The following is a 16618-nucleotide window of genomic DNA, read 5'->3' as shown; positions in this document are numbered from 1 at the left end:
TTCTTTTATCTAAAGTATTCTATAATCCAGGAAATATTTAACATGTAATCTGTTTTTTTTTTATTGAAAACTTTACAATACTTCAAACTTACTTTTAAATAACTTAATATATACTTACTACAAAATGCTGGCTGTAGTTTAAAAAACCGATCAAACGTAAGAACACATTGGAATGTTTACTTCGCTAGAGTGAATGACCGGAGTCCGATATTGCCGCAGCGGCGCCGCGTTTTTAACACTGGGTTATTTTTAATAAATAATTATTTTCATTATTTATTCAACTATGTTTCTTTAACTGGGTTTTTGATTTAACTCGCTTAAAATAGCTAGGTGTTATTAATTGTATCACATTACATTTATCGATTCGAGTCAACGATTCATTTGCTTTGTCGCTACCACTCGTCGCCTCCCCTGAGCGTTTCAATATACGTAAATGCTTACAAACACGGACCGCATTAGAACTGCTCGCTTGCCAGCACAGGGTAAAACTTTATTGCAACCAAACACAAAAAAAAGAAAACAATGCAAAAAACAAAGATAGTACATATTTTTTTATTTTTTAGTTATATCGTCTGCAAATGGACTCTGTTAGGCAAAAAAAACTGCATCCAAACCGCAATTCTGCATTTTGCATGCTGTTCTAATGCAGTCCGGGTATGTAGAGTCTTAAGATGTTGTAAACACTTTTGACTTTAGTGTTCATTGGTGCAAAAGTAACTCCTTACTTAAATTAATTTAGTTTGTAATTAATGTGAGCTAGCTTAAATAAATATCTTAATGAATCTTTTTGTTTCAGACGCCATTTATTTAATTTTAAGTTAATTTTGAGTATTAAAATAATAGATATGTTTATTTTTTTTATGACGTTTTAATCTATTAATCAACTTTAATAAAAATTGCACATTTTAGATATTGTTGATTTAAAATGAATTAGATTAATAATTTTATTAGTGTCCTTTCGCTGTTCTTTAATTAAGCTATTTCGACGATGATACTTTTCGTGGTTTTACACACAGAATTTACTATATTTATTACTAAATTTTACACACACAAAGAATTATTAACCATAATTCTTTTTTGCAATTCAATGGAGTTAAATTTTCTGCCGAACAGTCATACTGATGTTTGCACCTTGTTTGCACTGATGTTTTAATAGACAAAAAATATATTATGGACACCCTGTCAATTTTAAACTGCCGACATTCCTTGTTTTGTATCAAATACGGTATCGGTAAAACATCCGATCCGATATCGATTTAAATAATATGATAAATGCTGTAATTCAAAGACTATTAAATCATAATAGGTATTTATTTAAATGAAAAAATTAAATATAACAATAAGTATAGCCTAGTAAAATGTTTGAATTTTCGTTATATTAAAAATAATAAATTTATGAACAGAATGACTGAACTAATAAAAATCAAAATGTAACTAATCTTTAAAATCATTATTTATTTGTTTTGATGTATTTAGTTAAAACAGTACGGTATTAGATACAATTTTTAATGAGTCGGGCCGCACCTCTTGTCATATTGGCAACACTAGGCCCGCTTAAGAATCAATTCTGTATTTGAGTTTTGAAATAAATATAATGCCCATAGTCAAATCGTTTTTATTTTTAAACCCATTGATAAAAGTGATATTACACAAAATGTTTCCATAGATTTTAGTAATTTTTTTCTAAATGATTTAAGCGCTATGGCCGCTTCCATCGACTTTAATAGTAATAACCCAAAATTGGTTAATTATCAAGACTAATCCGTCATACTATTTCGGTGGTTAAAAACAAGTTGCGTTGCTAAAGTAGCGCCGTTAGCCTCAGGTTGACGGACACAGCACGGCACTTTCTGCGGGCGTGTTCTTTGCATGCCCGGCGAAGTGTTGCTCTGTATATAGCTCTGTTTATTATTGAGGAAGTTATATACATACTTTAGTAGCATTATTATACTGTGGCCCGTAATTAGCCAGGGTGAAACTGCGGGGCACAGGTAGTAGGTACCTGCTAAGGTGAGCAACCAGAAGATGCGGGTTGCCGAAGTTCATTTTGGTGTTCCACGTTAAATCCACTAGTGTTGGTAAAATCTACTAACCCACATCGAAAGTTAGTTTCTAAAATAGTATGGTTTGAAAAAAAAATCCAACATTAGGAAAAAAATATATTTAATATTCCATATAAATATAATATTTCCAACCAAAACGCACGCCGGGTGACATAGGCAAATCAGAGATCTGCCTTATTAAACCCTGATTGAACCCCCTGTTCAAGCAGTAGAAAAAGGTTATTGGTAACACTGAGCAAGTAAAAAATTTTGAATCACAATATATAATAATAAGAAATGCGGCAGTGAAATTCAAGCGCTGGATAATTTTTTTTATAAAGACGTGACGTCATTCGATATTACACATGTCGATGTCATGGCGGATTGCTAGATTTTCCAGTTATATTAATTGAAATACAGGATGCGCGTCTTGGTTTTTTGTAGTTTCTTCGCATTTCGTCTTGGCCTTCGTCTGACGTCTTTAACACAGATTACTTTCTAATGAACAGTGGGAACGGAACGTAAATTCTAAACATTCGACAACTTAAGATTTCTACAACGTTAAACGAAACGCAATTGTTTACAAGTGAAGTGTTTGAAAAAGTCCTATAAGTTCGATTTCAAATAAAATTATTAGTAAAAGCATAGAAGAAAGTGATTTCAAAGCAATGGACTCATGGTAAGACAGTAATAACAATAATTTATCTAAAAAAGTAACAATTTGGCGAGCAAATTTTATGGAAATTAACATTTCGCTCATTGACCGAGTTGAGCACTTCAGTTTTGGCGCGTGAGGCCATGTTGACGGAACAGCTGTGGTTGCGTGCGATTTATAAATTCCATACCTAATATTTTTTGTCGTGCCGTGCTGTTGACATCTATTTATTAACTATGGCTATGGTACAATGTAAACAATATTAATTAGTGAACTGTGATGTGTCGATGAAATAGTCCGGATCAAGTGCTTGTGTTATACAATGTTTTAAAAATAACAATGGCTTTTAGACGGGAAAGCAGTGAAGACATTGACATTTTGACATTGGAGGAACGGGAGTTTCAAGTGAAATGGAACAGGTTTTCGGACTGGCTGCACTGTATTTGTGTGGTGACTTTCGACCTTGAGCTCGGCCAGGCGATGGAAAGCGTTTATCCGCCTGGTGTGACGTTATCCGACCAGGAGAAATGCAACATTTGTTACTTAGCTTTCCCAGACTCGAACTCGGGTTGCATGGGCGACACACAGTTTCACGTAAGGCTGCGGTCCCTCGCTCCACTTACTCGCCAGCAATTGCGATATAACGAGGAAAGTGTGCCAACGCTGCGCGCTGATTCCACGCACTATTGGGGCTTCGTGTATTTCCGTCAAGTTAAAGACCCCTCGTTACCGCGCGGATATTTCCAAAAAAGCATCATTTTACTAACACGGCTGCCATTTATCAACTTGTACTACAAGGTCATACAATTGATTGCACCAAAACATTTTGAAGACGGTGAGAGCAGTTTAGAAGCTGCATGCCATGATATAAACAGATGGCCGGTACTTGATGCTGGTCAGAATATGCTGTTGCCAGTTCTCGGAACAGTTTTTCAGTCATACATTCCTAATCAGCAGACGGGAAAAGTTATTCGGTCAGATATAATAAAGCAAATACATTCTCCAAATGTTCCTCACATAATTGCTTCGATTCAGGATGTTAATGTATTTGATGCTTTAGCCGGTGTTATATCTCATTTACATTTATTATGGGAGCTTGTGCTGACAGCTGAACCAATAGTGGTGATGGCGAGTTCACCGACAGAGTGCTCAGCTCTTGTGCAAGCACTGACATACCTCATCCAGCCATTACCATTTGCAGCAGAATATAGACCTTATTTCACAATACATGATAGTGAATTCAAAGAGTTTACCCGTAAGCAATACAATCCTCCTTGCATAATATTGGGTGTGACCAATCCATTCTTTACAAAAACATTACAACACTGGCCTCACACTATCAAATTAGGTGACTCAGCTTCAATCAAAACTAAACTAAGAAAGGTTGGTAGTATAAAGCACTTAGATACAGCTCCTGGTGTTTATACTCAGTACAAGCCATTTTTAGAAAAAGATAAGGCAATAATAAAGAAACTACACAATGGTATGAAGACTGACCGACCATCCGAGGTACAGACTGCAATGGTGAAAAGACATCTGTTGGAATTGACACAGAGTTTCATGATTCCATTAGAAAGATATATGGCATCATTGATGCCATTACAGAAAAATATATCACCTTACCGTGCACCACCTATCCCAAATCCATTCAACCCTGAAGATTTTTTTGCCACTTTACAGCAAGCAGGACCTCATTTGACGACAGGGATTAAAGGTGATTGGATAGGTCTTTATAGGAACTTTTTCAGAACCCCTAATTTTGGGGCTTGGTTTCACGAACGGCATAGTAAATTGACAAATAAACTACATGCTTTGCAGCTAGAGGCTTTAGCTGAAAGTGATTTAAAGAGGTGGTCCATTGGTAAGAAGGAGGTTGAAATAGTTGACATGGTTCTAAAACTTAGAGAAGTTCTGAAGAGTGATCCACCGGTGGCAGACAATACTAGAACATTATTAGCCCGCAGGTTAGAAGACTTAAATTGTGTTTTACCTGATGATATGAAGTCAATATTAAATGCTAAATCGTGACATACAAATTGCTGCACCTCAGGACTGAGAGGCTGCAGCGTTGACTGCAAAATTCAGCTAAAAAGTACTCACAATAGGACTATTGCTTGTATGTAAACTTATAGCCAAATCAATTAAATTTACAATTTATTTTCGTACACATTATATTATCATTTAGCAATGGTACACAGATATATACTATTTTTTAAAATTTTAATTGCTTAAGGCAAAGCATTAGCTAATGATATTGCAAGATATACATGAGTATGTTGTGTAAATAATCTCAATTCAATACTTACTTAAATTTTAACATAATTATACTAGGTGGAGACCTTAGAAGTAATGTACCTACACCATTATTGTTCAATAAATGGATGCTCCTAAAGTAGGAGCTATTTAAAGGCTTCCTAATAACAGTAACCATTCTTACCTTAGTTAATTAGTTTAATCTCTATACCAGCAAAGGAAATAAGTTAGTTGTTTTACGCCCTTATCCAATAATATCAATAAAATCCATTTTGTTTAACTTTTTTGAAGTAATATAGCACCTATAGTTTAGCTGCTATTCAAATGTTAAAGAATATTCTATGTATATTTGCTTTTTATTTGCGATATTTTTAATCTTAAATCTTCTATCGATGAGACTGTTTAGATCTTTTATAAAATTGCTAAAAGGCATATTATTACAATTTCAGTACCAGTTCCAGTTTTAATGGTACAAATTATGTTTATCTTAATTCTATTTGCATAATATTTTACATGAATTGTACAAATATTCTATTTTAAAAAAAACAATGTTTTTATTTGCAGAAAAATTATATTTAGGTTTATATTGGTATTATACTGTTTAAATTGAATTAAAAAATAATTTAATATGACAAATTGTGAAAATTAAAGCCATTTTTCCTTAATAGTGGATATTTACGAGTTCCCATGCAGCCATAATGCCTACAATCAATGAAATACAACCTATATGCTATTTAATACTTGTAGCTTATAGACATAGAACAGTCCGCCCTGTATAGAATATGCCCAAAATGTCACCATTGTAATTCATTTCAAAGGTGATAATATGATTGAAACATAAATTAGTTTGAGATCCTAATACATTCTATGTAAATAATAAATAGGTTAGTTAGCTAAGTTTTGTTTAACATGATAAGACAATAAGTTTATCATGGATTTTTAATGCCATTGATAACATTTAATATTCTTTAGACGCTTTAAGCCTACATGACCAAATTTTATCAACAAGTCATAAATAATAAATTTGGAATTGCCTATGCAAAACTGTTGCCAAATTTAAAAGCTAAAGAGGTCTTTAAAATCACGTAATGAGTAGATATTATGCAGTTTGTTTCTCTTTTTTTTAGTATAATCAGGTTGCCTTATTATTAGAACTTGCTCAATTTTTATTACTTGTGTAAAATTTAAATCTCCACTTTAATTTTAATACATCAGATCCCACTTTATCTACCTACCCTCACATTAAAAACACAAGGGAGTTTTCTGTAATAAGTTAGGGTTACTATGTGAATAATATCCCATTTCAAAAAAAGATTGTAAATAATAAAATTTAATGTTGTGTAGGTAAAATGAAATAAATAATTACTTTTCCAAATATATCGTTTTATTTATGGCTTATACATAATTATTGTGCTAGTCCTGTATCAATATGGGGCTCAAAATCGATAGCAGGAATTCTCAACACATGCTAGAAGTGTACCGGACATGGCATAAACAAGTCATGAACACTTACAGATCCTTTGGTGCTGATTAATGTAACAACTAAAAATAACAGTCTATTATTTACATATCACTAAGGGCTAACGCAAACTTACATAGTCTGCACCATAACACATTTAATTTTTTTTAATACATTTTAAACATAAGATTGGAAAACAGTATATTATATTTTCTATGGAAAAAAAAATAAGCAAGTGAACAAACTCACCAATTATGTTATGTGATTACCACTGCCTATAACCAATTGAAACACCATAGGGGACACAAAAACCATCAGCTTTTAAACAAATTCTTTAGAAGCTGACAACATCACTTGGATGATCCTCAATAGTAGTTTTGATGAAACACCACAGAAGGGAAGATGTACATATAATATTAATATTTAAAATGCTATGTTGATGAAGGAAAACAAACTTTTTTTTAATGATACCTACAAACATTAGTTTTAGAATTCATTATCTTAAAATTACAATACAAAATATTTTATGAAAGCATGCTAATTAATAACCACTGAATATATACTGAATAACCCAAGTTATATTGCTCTCCATGGTTACTAAATTAATTTTTAAATTTTGTTTTAACTCTTAACCATAGTTAAGAGTTAAAACAAAGCTGAACAGAAAAGTTGGATCACTGTAAGAAAAGCATATGTATCAATCAGGCGGATTTTAATAATGTATTGTGGTGCAGCATGTAAAATTTTTATATAGCATTACAAGGCGGCTTCACATTCTTATATATCTAGCTTTACTCCATATATTGTCGTTATCTGTGACTAGGGTGTATATTCCTGCTAAAGTGAGACCAGCGGCGGCACCTAAGCCCATAGAGCGTAGACCAGCTGTGCTTTTGTATAAGACACCAGTAGCAGCTGCTGCAATGAAAGTGTTGGCTGTGTCTTCTTTATCACGCACCCATGTGACACCGAGAGCCAGGGTCGAGTAGAATGATGCAATAATTCCTAATGTGCAACCAGTTGTTGTGCCTGTTGACAAGATAAATATTATGTTATCAATGAAATTTAAATTTTTGCCTGCAAGGTTCAAAACAATTCAAGTTATCAACAGAGTACATTTTGCTTTTGAATAATAGATTATATTAATCTTGTTATATAATATTTCTTGTATAATCAGAGTTTTGCTGATTAGTAGGCCAGCGGATTTTAGTACCTTTGGGAGATGTATATGCAAACAAGGAACAGAAGAAACTATTTCATTCTAGCCTACCCATTTTATTTTCCTACCCAGATATTTTTGTATATTTATAATTGACTGACCAAGCAGGCACATTTGTCTGCTGGGTACACAATTCTGTGTCAGTGATAAATCAATAACAAAAAGTAATAAATAAAAAAATTAACATCAAACAATTAGTCAGTAAATAAAATTTGCATTGATACCCACACTGTAAGCCTGTACTGTGACTAAAGAGTGCCTATACTTACTGTCAGTTTTTTATAATGAATTATTATATTAAGAAAGCATGCACTGGTGATTGGAAGCATGCTGTAAACAATTTTTTTTACTAATAAACAATTTTTTTTTAATGGTACTTTTTGTCCACTTTTGTGTTAATGAGAAAGAAATGCAATATTAGAATTATAAAATGCTGGAAAACAATTGCCTATAAACAGCAACACTTTGCGATACATGCAAGAAACATGCCGTCCGAAGCGCAGCTGTGTGTCCATAACCTAAGACTTAAGGATTAGGCCTCATGTGCTTGCAATTACACTGGCAACCACACCATTCAGGTTGGAACACAGTAATACTGCTTGGAGGCAGATACTGGGTTTTAAAGCAGAAAAAGTTGCTCACTTTTGCACTGATTAGGAAACACAAGCAACTGTTACTGCTTACAATGTTACCTAATTAATCTATTACAGCTAAGATAAGACCAAACCACTGCTTTCATCCAGCAACCTTAGTAGCAATCAAATTTGCATCCAGAGTGCAACTTACAATCTTGCAAATTGCTTCTTAATTACAAGGAGCATGCGTTACCATGTCTGGTGATGGGTCTCACGCAGGACGCAAACTTGAACTCCACTAATGACGCTAGATGGAAGCCACAAAAGGTCTTGCCTGAAGTTCTAATAGGTGTGGGGAAGGTGCTTTTCCTAGTCTGCTCATTTAACACTGACTGGAAGTGCTGTGGTAATTTCACACCAAAATGACATGTATTTAACAAATTTGTCACAATGTTATTCAAAGACAGTGTTTGTCAGGATTTGGTACTTGTCATTAATATTTGAACAAATATTTAATCACAGTAATAAAATATGAATATCAAACTGTTTAATTTCATAAATATTTATAAGGAAATCAGATGGTGGTCTTCACTTTACACACAAAAATGTAAGTAAGACTGGTATTTCCTTAGATTACCGCATTGAAACAAAAACAAATACATTTTTTTTTCAAAATAGTAGATGTTGAGTATATTAACTCAGTGCACATTAAAGGAAGTAATTATTAACGCTAAGATTATACTAACCCTGTTTCATTACATAGTTTATTAGTTGTGTTCTCCGTACTTTGCCAGTTTGGCCTGCAAGGGTAGTTGCTCTCAGTCCTTTGTATAGACCGGTCATGCCTCCAAGACCTGTTATATTAAAAAACAATTTTTAACTTAAACATTGTTAGTAGCGAATCAATACTCTGCAAAACATTAGAGCCTTAGCTCATTGGATTGAAAGATTTATCATTTCTGGTAAATAATTGCTATAAACTAAAATTCAGTTTTAATAACCTTAAAAGAAATAAACTAAGATTTCTTACTGGAATCTTATGGGTAAAATCACCCACAATGCAATTGTTATGTAAAATAATTTGAGGTTATTAATTATTTACTAACCTGATCCCGTCATAAAGGACATTCCAATGATAGGTAGAGCAACGTTAGACCGTCTGGCAGTAGAGGACATATGACTTTCATCAGGATAAAGAAACTCCGGCTGCATTTTCGGTATGTAGTTCGGGTCAAAGTTTAGGTACGGCGAAAGATTCGCGCTTGCTTGAGCCTGCTTCTTCTCCTCATTCTTATTCATCGGTAATATATCACTAAATAACGACATTTTCAGTTTTGTACACTAAATTTTCTAAACTAAATACTATTCTAAAGATTTCAATCGTGATTCGTAATCACGCAGAATTTACGAAGGTCGAAAATCGAAATTTTATTGTAATTGTCAATGTCAGAAGGAAGACAGACTGAAAAAGCCTATAGACTGCAATAGCCAGCTGTTTGTTCCATAGATAATTTGTTTTTTCATTATTTGTTAAACGCCTTAGCCAAAGAGAATACCCGTGTAACACGTGTTGTATTTCATATTATTTTCTTTGCTACACGTTCCAGTCTGCTATTTCCTCGTCTTATTTTATACAAATAGGCGAGAAAAGAGAAGATAATTATAGTGATGCATATGACTCTCTAACGGAATCTCACAATAGAGGATCCATGTTTGTTTGCAGACTGACATTCATCTTGTTTGTTTTAGCCATGAAAGATCTTCAGAAGATGTAAGGAAAGTAATTAAAACAGCAAAACTACATGAATCTGAGTTGACTGAAGTTACGCAAATATTAAGGTTTCCAGATCCAAGTCAGCAAAATGATAACTTAAGACTAATGCTTTTAGATGATAATTTATTGAAAGAAATCGAAGCAGGGAATCAACTGATATTTAAAGGTTTTACTTTTTTCAGAAAAAACTCTCAAATTCGTAAAAAAAAATTACTTTAATAAAACAACTGTCTAAAATAAAGAAATATACTTAATAAAAGGTTTTATTTTTTTAATAAATTATTCTCGTATTGTAGGTGACCCAGACGAAAATGCAGTACTATGTACAAGTAGCAAAACCTACGATATAAAAGAAGCGGAGACCTCAAACAGTCTTTTATTAGTTCCCGAATTATTATTTGCTGCTTCCACTGGCCTTGATGAGACAATCGCGAATAACTCCATAGAAGGCGACTCGGATTCGTCTTTCGATAAATCCAATGCAAGTTTAAATAAATCCGCGGATTCTGATGATAGGAAGCCGCCTAGAGAGATCGTCCATAAAGATATAAGAAGCACATTTTTCACATACTACGAGTTGAAGCCTTGTAAACCACGCTTATCTAAATTAATGAAACTTCTCGAAGCCAGCAGGTATCGTGGACCAGAATTAGAATATGCTGTAGACAAATCTAAACTCTATAATTACGAAGACTTATCAGACCAAATCCAAGCATCTAAAGCTGAATTAGATGAGGAATTGACTAATATACAAGCTATAAAGATAGACAATTACTACAGACTGTTGGAATTCGATTACGAGTTTAGAGTTTTGTCACACTTGCTTGATCTGATCGAAGAAAACTCGTGGCCTTTAGACAAAATATCCAAAGAAGCGACGCTGGAGAGTTTAAAGGACCTCGTTCCTAATAGTATTTTAGAAGCAATGTTTGAGTTTTATACCAACGCATCGGTGGTAGAAGGTGACACACAGTATTATGAATATAAACAGGATAAGGTGTGTCAGTTTTTGGCGCGAGTATTGCTCAAAAGTGCTGGGAAATTTAATTTAACGGAATTTCTGCAAGCGTGGCGGGATTCTGTACCTGAAGGAATGACTACGGACGTAAGTTTATATCCTTTATGTTTATATTTCAGTTGTAGACATTTTTATGACAGAGCCCGTCCGGAGAAGTTTTACCGCCATGCTTATTTCTGCCGCCAAGAGCAATGGTTTCCGGTCGGAATGGCGTCTTTGCTGGTGTAATTATAGGTAAGTACACAAGGCTTTACACCCAAGCCTTATAGCAGTTAGCATGCCACTTTGTAGAACTCGTTAGTTGCATGCCCTGCGAACAGTGGGTTATCTACTTGGCCCGACAATTATCGATTAAATAATTCCTGTTGTAGTCTCACATAAGTAACATTGTTAGACGCATTATAGCAAATATAATTTATAAAATAAATTAATTAATTAAATATACTACGACAATGCAAACGGCGCCATCTGGACCCAAAGTAAGCGTATCTTGTGTTATGGGTACTAAGATGAATGTTAAATATATTTTTATATACATCTTATATCTTTAAACGAACAATTCTTGTATATATATATATAATTGGAATCTCTGATTCGGCTTCAACGATTTTCATGAAATTTAGTATAAAGGGGGTTTCGGGGGCGATAAATCGATCTAGCTAGGATTAATTTTTAGATAATGTCATTTTATTCGTGTTTTCCGGTAATAACCGACATAGTGCAGACGTAGTTGTACGCGTCAGCTAGTAAATACTTATAATATACAGATAAACAGAAAATAACTCATCAGCAGAATTTTACGCAATACATTGTTCAGGATCATCTTGATGACCTTTAACTAATACTCTTATTTGTATTTTCGGTTGTTTTGATCATAATCATAATAAAATATATAATAATCAAATATAAATAACCGTTATTTGAAAAGCAGCTGCGGTGATAGCGTAATAGTTAGGATTTCGGCTTTACTTTCCGGGGGCCGATTTCGAATACTTTCAATGTTATGTGCAACTAATTAAATATGACTCGCTTTAACGGAGAATAAACATATCTTGAGATAACCTGCACGCCTGAGAGTTCTCAATAATGTACTCAAAGACGTTGAAGTCCACCAATCCGCACTTAGTGAGCGTGGTGGACTTCGGGTGAAATTGTAGAAGGAGACCCGTGCCCGTAGAAGGTTGATATAATGTCTTTATAGTCGTTGACGACGAAATACCTAGTTCACTTATAAAAAAATTTGAATAGCGCACAAGTTTCAGATACTTAAGATGGGGTGGGATATACGAGTATTGTTTGCTTCACATCATACGGTTATTATCTCTCTTAACATGTCTTAAATGTTAAGGTTCAAAATCGAATGCCCATTTTTTAACTTTCGTAACAAATACTCTTAGTAGAATATAAGAAATAGGTTTGTAAGAATATATCTTTTACAGGAATCTCTGTTATCTGGCATAGCTCTAATAGATAAAACTACTACGCCTCAAGTAGTGTGGGGTTTCGCGGAGAGCGACTTGCCTGAAGATATAAATCAGCGATTCAAGGTTCTATTTCAAACGAAAGCGAAGTGGACGGTTAATGAAATTTCACCTTACATACAGTAAGTTATTATTAAAGGAAACATATTCATATCTTCCCCTTATTCATATCTTACAACGTTCAACCGTTTTAGTATCTCGAATTACAACTTAGCACATTATAAACTCAAACATCAATCTACCGGAACTTATAGCACACTCTATTAGCTACAGACATATAACTTCTTCAATCTCCCCAGAACACTTCTGTACCTCTATTTTTCCCGCCATTTTATATGTAATATGACCTTCCTTTTTGCTCTGGGTTCCTGTCATTTTGAATTCCTACTCCAACTTAAACCGACCACAGATTATGCATAATTTTGAAACGTCTAAACAAAGATACCTTTTTATCTTTAACCCAATGTACACACAAAGGCAGATTTGCTAACGTTATTATAGTTAACTGTTCAAAGTGACGGTTCTATTCTCAATTCCCACGTGTACCCAATATCATCTGTTATCACAACACTCTCGACATTGACTTATTTCAAGATCCTTTAGCTAAAGGTAATGTACGTACGTAAGGCTTAGCGACGTGGTAATGCTGTGTCTACTGAAATCCAGTACCCCTATTTGGTTGTAACTTGTAATGTACTAAGAAACATCCAGCATCCGAAGAATAAATGTTATGTTCATTCTAATATTGTAAACTCGTTTTGATTAAACTGCTTTTACTCGCCAGAGCCCCAGAAGCGCAAAGCATAGAGTATAGATCAATGTCTATTCCTTCCAAATCTATCTCTACTATAATAATCTCCTCTTCATTGCATTGTCCTGCGAGGAAGAATATAGTATTTGACACCACAACGCTGTCTGCGTCTTTGGCGCCCCTAAACTTGATACACTCAGGAATTCTAGATAAAATCCCGCATTAAGGTGTTTAAGACCTGATGTGTCAAAATGTGTTAAGTTACAACTTATTATTATTTTCAGATTATATGCGACAGAAAAATTAAATGTAAACGCATTGCTAACAAAATATGCACGCGCGTCAACTCAAGATGGTGTCCGAGTGTTTTCAGCCAAACACATGAAATGATTTGGAAGTTTTTAACAGTTTTAGTATAAAATACACTTACTAATATGTCTAAGAATTTGTTTTACTTTTATTATGCATGCCCTGCGAACAGTGGGTTATCTACTTGGCCCGACAATTATCGATTAAATAATTCCTGTTGTAGTCTCACATAAGTAACATTGTTAGACGCATTATAGCAAATATAATTTATAAAATAAATTAATTAATTAAATATACTACGACAATGCAAACGGCGCCATCTGGACCCAAAGTAAGCGTATCTTGTGTTATGGGTACTAAGATGAATGTTAAATATATTTTTATATACATCTTATATCTTTAAACGAACAATTCTTGTATATATATATATAATTGGAATCTCTGATTCGGCTTCAACGATTTTCATGAAATTTAGTATAAAGGGGGTTTCGGGGGCGATAAATCGATCTAGCTAGGATTAATTTTTAGATAATGTCATTTTATTCGTGTTTTCCGGTAATAACCGACATAGTGCAGACGTAGTTGTACGCGTCAGCTAGTAAATACTTATAATATACAGATAAACAGAAAATAACTCATCAGCAGAATTTTACGCAATACATTGTTCAGGATCATCTTGATGACCTTTAACTAATACTCTTATTTGTATTTTCGGTTGTTTTGATCATAATCATAATAAAATATATAATAATCAAATATAAATAACCGTTATTTGAAAAGCAGCTGCGGTGATAGCGTAATAGTTAGGATTTCGGCTTTACTTTCCGGGGGCCGATTTCGAATACTTTCAATGTTATGTGCAACTAATTAAATATGACTCGCTTTAACGGAGAATAAACATATCTTGAGATAACCTGCACGCCTGAGAGTTCTCAATAATGTACTCAAAGACGTTGAAGTCCACCAATCCGCACTTAGTGAGCGTGGTGGACTTCGGGTGAAATTGTAGAAGGAGACCCGTGCCCGTAGAAGGTTGATATAATGTCTTTATAGTCGTTGACGACGAAATACCTAGTTCACTTATAAAAAAATTTGAATAGCGCACAAGTTTCAGATACTTAAGATGGGGTGGGATATACGAGTATTGTTTGCTTCACATCATACGGTTATTATCTCTCTTAACATGTCTTAAATGTTAAGGTTCAAAATCGAATGCCCATTTTTTAACTTTCGTAACAAATACTCTTAGTAGAATATAAGAAATAGGTTTGTAAGAATATATCTTTTACAGGAATCTCTGTTATCTGGCATAGCTCTAATAGATAAAACTACTACGCCTCAAGTAGTGTGGGGTTTCGCGGAGAGCGACTTGCCTGAAGATATAAATCAGCGATTCAAGGTTCTATTTCAAACGAAAGCGAAGTGGACGGTTAATGAAATTTCACCTTACATACAGTAAGTTATTATTAAAGGAAACATATTCATATCTTCCCCTTATTCATATCTTACAACGTTCAACCGTTTTAGTATCTCGAATTACAACTTAGCACATTATAAACTCAAACATCAATCTACCGGAACTTATAGCACACTCTATTAGCTACAGACATATAACTTCTTCAATCTCCCCAGAACACTTCTGTATATACTCTTCTGTAACTCTATTTTTCCCGCCATTTTATATGTAATATGACCTTCCTTTTTGCTCTGGGTTCCTGTCATTTTGAATTCCTACTCCAACTTAAACCGACCACAGATTATGCATAATTTTGAAACGTCTAAACAAAGATACCTTTTTATCTTTAACCCAATGTACACACAAAGGCAGATTTGCTAACGTTATTATAGTTAACTGTTCAAAGTGACGGTTCTATTCTCAATTCCCACGTGTACCCAATATCATCTGTTATCACAACACTCTCGACTTATTTCAAGATCCTTTAGCTAAAGGTAATGTACGTACGTAAGGCTTAGCGACGTGGTAATGCTGTGTCTACTGAAATCCAGTACCCCTATTTGGTTGTAACTTGTAATGTACTAAGAAACATCCAGCATCCGAAGAATAAATGTTATGTTCATTCTAATATTGTAAACTCGTTTTGATTAAACTGCTTTTACTCGCCAGAGCCCCAGAAGCGCAAAGCATAGAGTATAGATCAATGTCTATTCCTTCCAAATCTATCTCTACTATAATAATCTCCTCTTCATTGCATTGTCCTGCGAGGAAGAATATAGTATTTGACGCCACAACGCTGTCTGCGTCTTTGGCGCCCCTAAACTTGATACACTCAGGAATTCTAGATAAAATCCCGCATTAAGGTGTTTAAGACCTGATGTGTCAAAATGTGTTAAGTTACAACTTATTATTATTTTCAGATTATATGCGACAGAAAAATTAAATGTAAACGCATTGCTAACAAAATATGCACGCGCGTCAACTCAAGATGGTGTCCGAGTGTTTTCAGCCAAACACATGAAATGATTTGGAAGTTTTTAACAGTTTTAGTATAAAATACACTTACTAATATGTCTAAGAATTTGTTTTACTTTTATTATCTACCGAGCTATTGGCCGGAAGTATTCGCGTATATTCTTGTCTTCTCTTAAACAATCTTCATTACTTTTTAGTATAAAATATGTTTTAAAAATAAAAACACCCTAAAAAAACCTTTTTTTATTTTATTTCTTTTGATTTATATCAAAGCACTTGTTTTTATTCAATTTTTTAAGTTTATTTTACTAAATATACTTTAGAAAAAACATTGTTTACAAATAAGTAATTACATTACAAGTTAGCCCTTAACTGCGATCTTACCTGGTGGTAAGTAAAGATGCTGTGAGATGGTAGCGGGCTAAGCTGTTAGGGGTAACGCGCCAATACCCCTAATGGGCTTTAAGGATGCTACCGGAATGCTAAATCACTTCACAGCACGTCGTTGTCGGTGATACGTCACGGCCAAAGCCTCCCACCAAACCAGAACAAAGAAAATGTAAATTCCCAAATCGCCCCTGCCATGCCGTGGATAATACGCTACACCTGTTTTTTTTATAGAATCGCAGTGCTCACCAAGGAGGTCATCGT

General features: G+C 34.1%; 3 protein-coding genes across 3 annotated transcripts; 2 read left to right on the top strand and 1 right to left on the bottom strand.

Moving 5' to 3' along the window:
• Positions 1-2430: 2430 nt before the first annotated feature.
• LOC120632410 (sister chromatid cohesion protein DCC1) lies at positions 2431-13681 on the top strand. The gene is made up of 5 exons (XM_039902259.1): positions 2431-2721; positions 9953-10143; positions 10274-11082; positions 12435-12598; positions 13512-13681. Exons 1-5 carry the CDS (start codon positions 2711-2713, stop codon positions 13615-13617), a joined length of 1281 nt encoding a protein of 426 aa, XP_039758193.1. The 5' UTR covers positions 2431-2710; the 3' UTR covers positions 13618-13681.
• LOC120632310 (protein DENND6A) lies at positions 2793-5359 on the top strand. The gene has a single exon (XM_039902192.1). It carries the CDS (start codon positions 3037-3039, stop codon positions 4723-4725), a length of 1689 nt encoding a protein of 562 aa, XP_039758126.1. The 5' UTR covers positions 2793-3036; the 3' UTR covers positions 4726-5359.
• LOC120632517 (mitochondrial import inner membrane translocase subunit Tim23) lies at positions 7050-9644 on the bottom strand. Its single transcript, XM_039902374.1, has 3 exons — positions 9310-9644; positions 8950-9057; positions 7050-7438 (listed from the first exon to the last, which is right to left on the bottom strand). The coding sequence occupies exons 1-3, from the start codon at positions 9527-9529 to the stop codon at positions 7179-7181; spliced, it is 588 nt and encodes a 195-aa protein (XP_039758308.1). The 5' UTR covers positions 9530-9644; the 3' UTR covers positions 7050-7178.
• Positions 13682-16618: the final 2937 nt, after the last annotated feature.

This window comes from Pararge aegeria, chromosome 1, assembly GCF_905163445.1.
Source record: "Pararge aegeria chromosome 1, ilParAegt1.1, whole genome shotgun sequence".
Classification (NCBI taxonomy): Eukaryota; Metazoa; Arthropoda; class Insecta; order Lepidoptera; family Nymphalidae; genus Pararge; species Pararge aegeria.
Note: the sequence above shows the minus strand (reverse complement) of the source record. Positions and strands in the feature narration are given on the sequence as shown.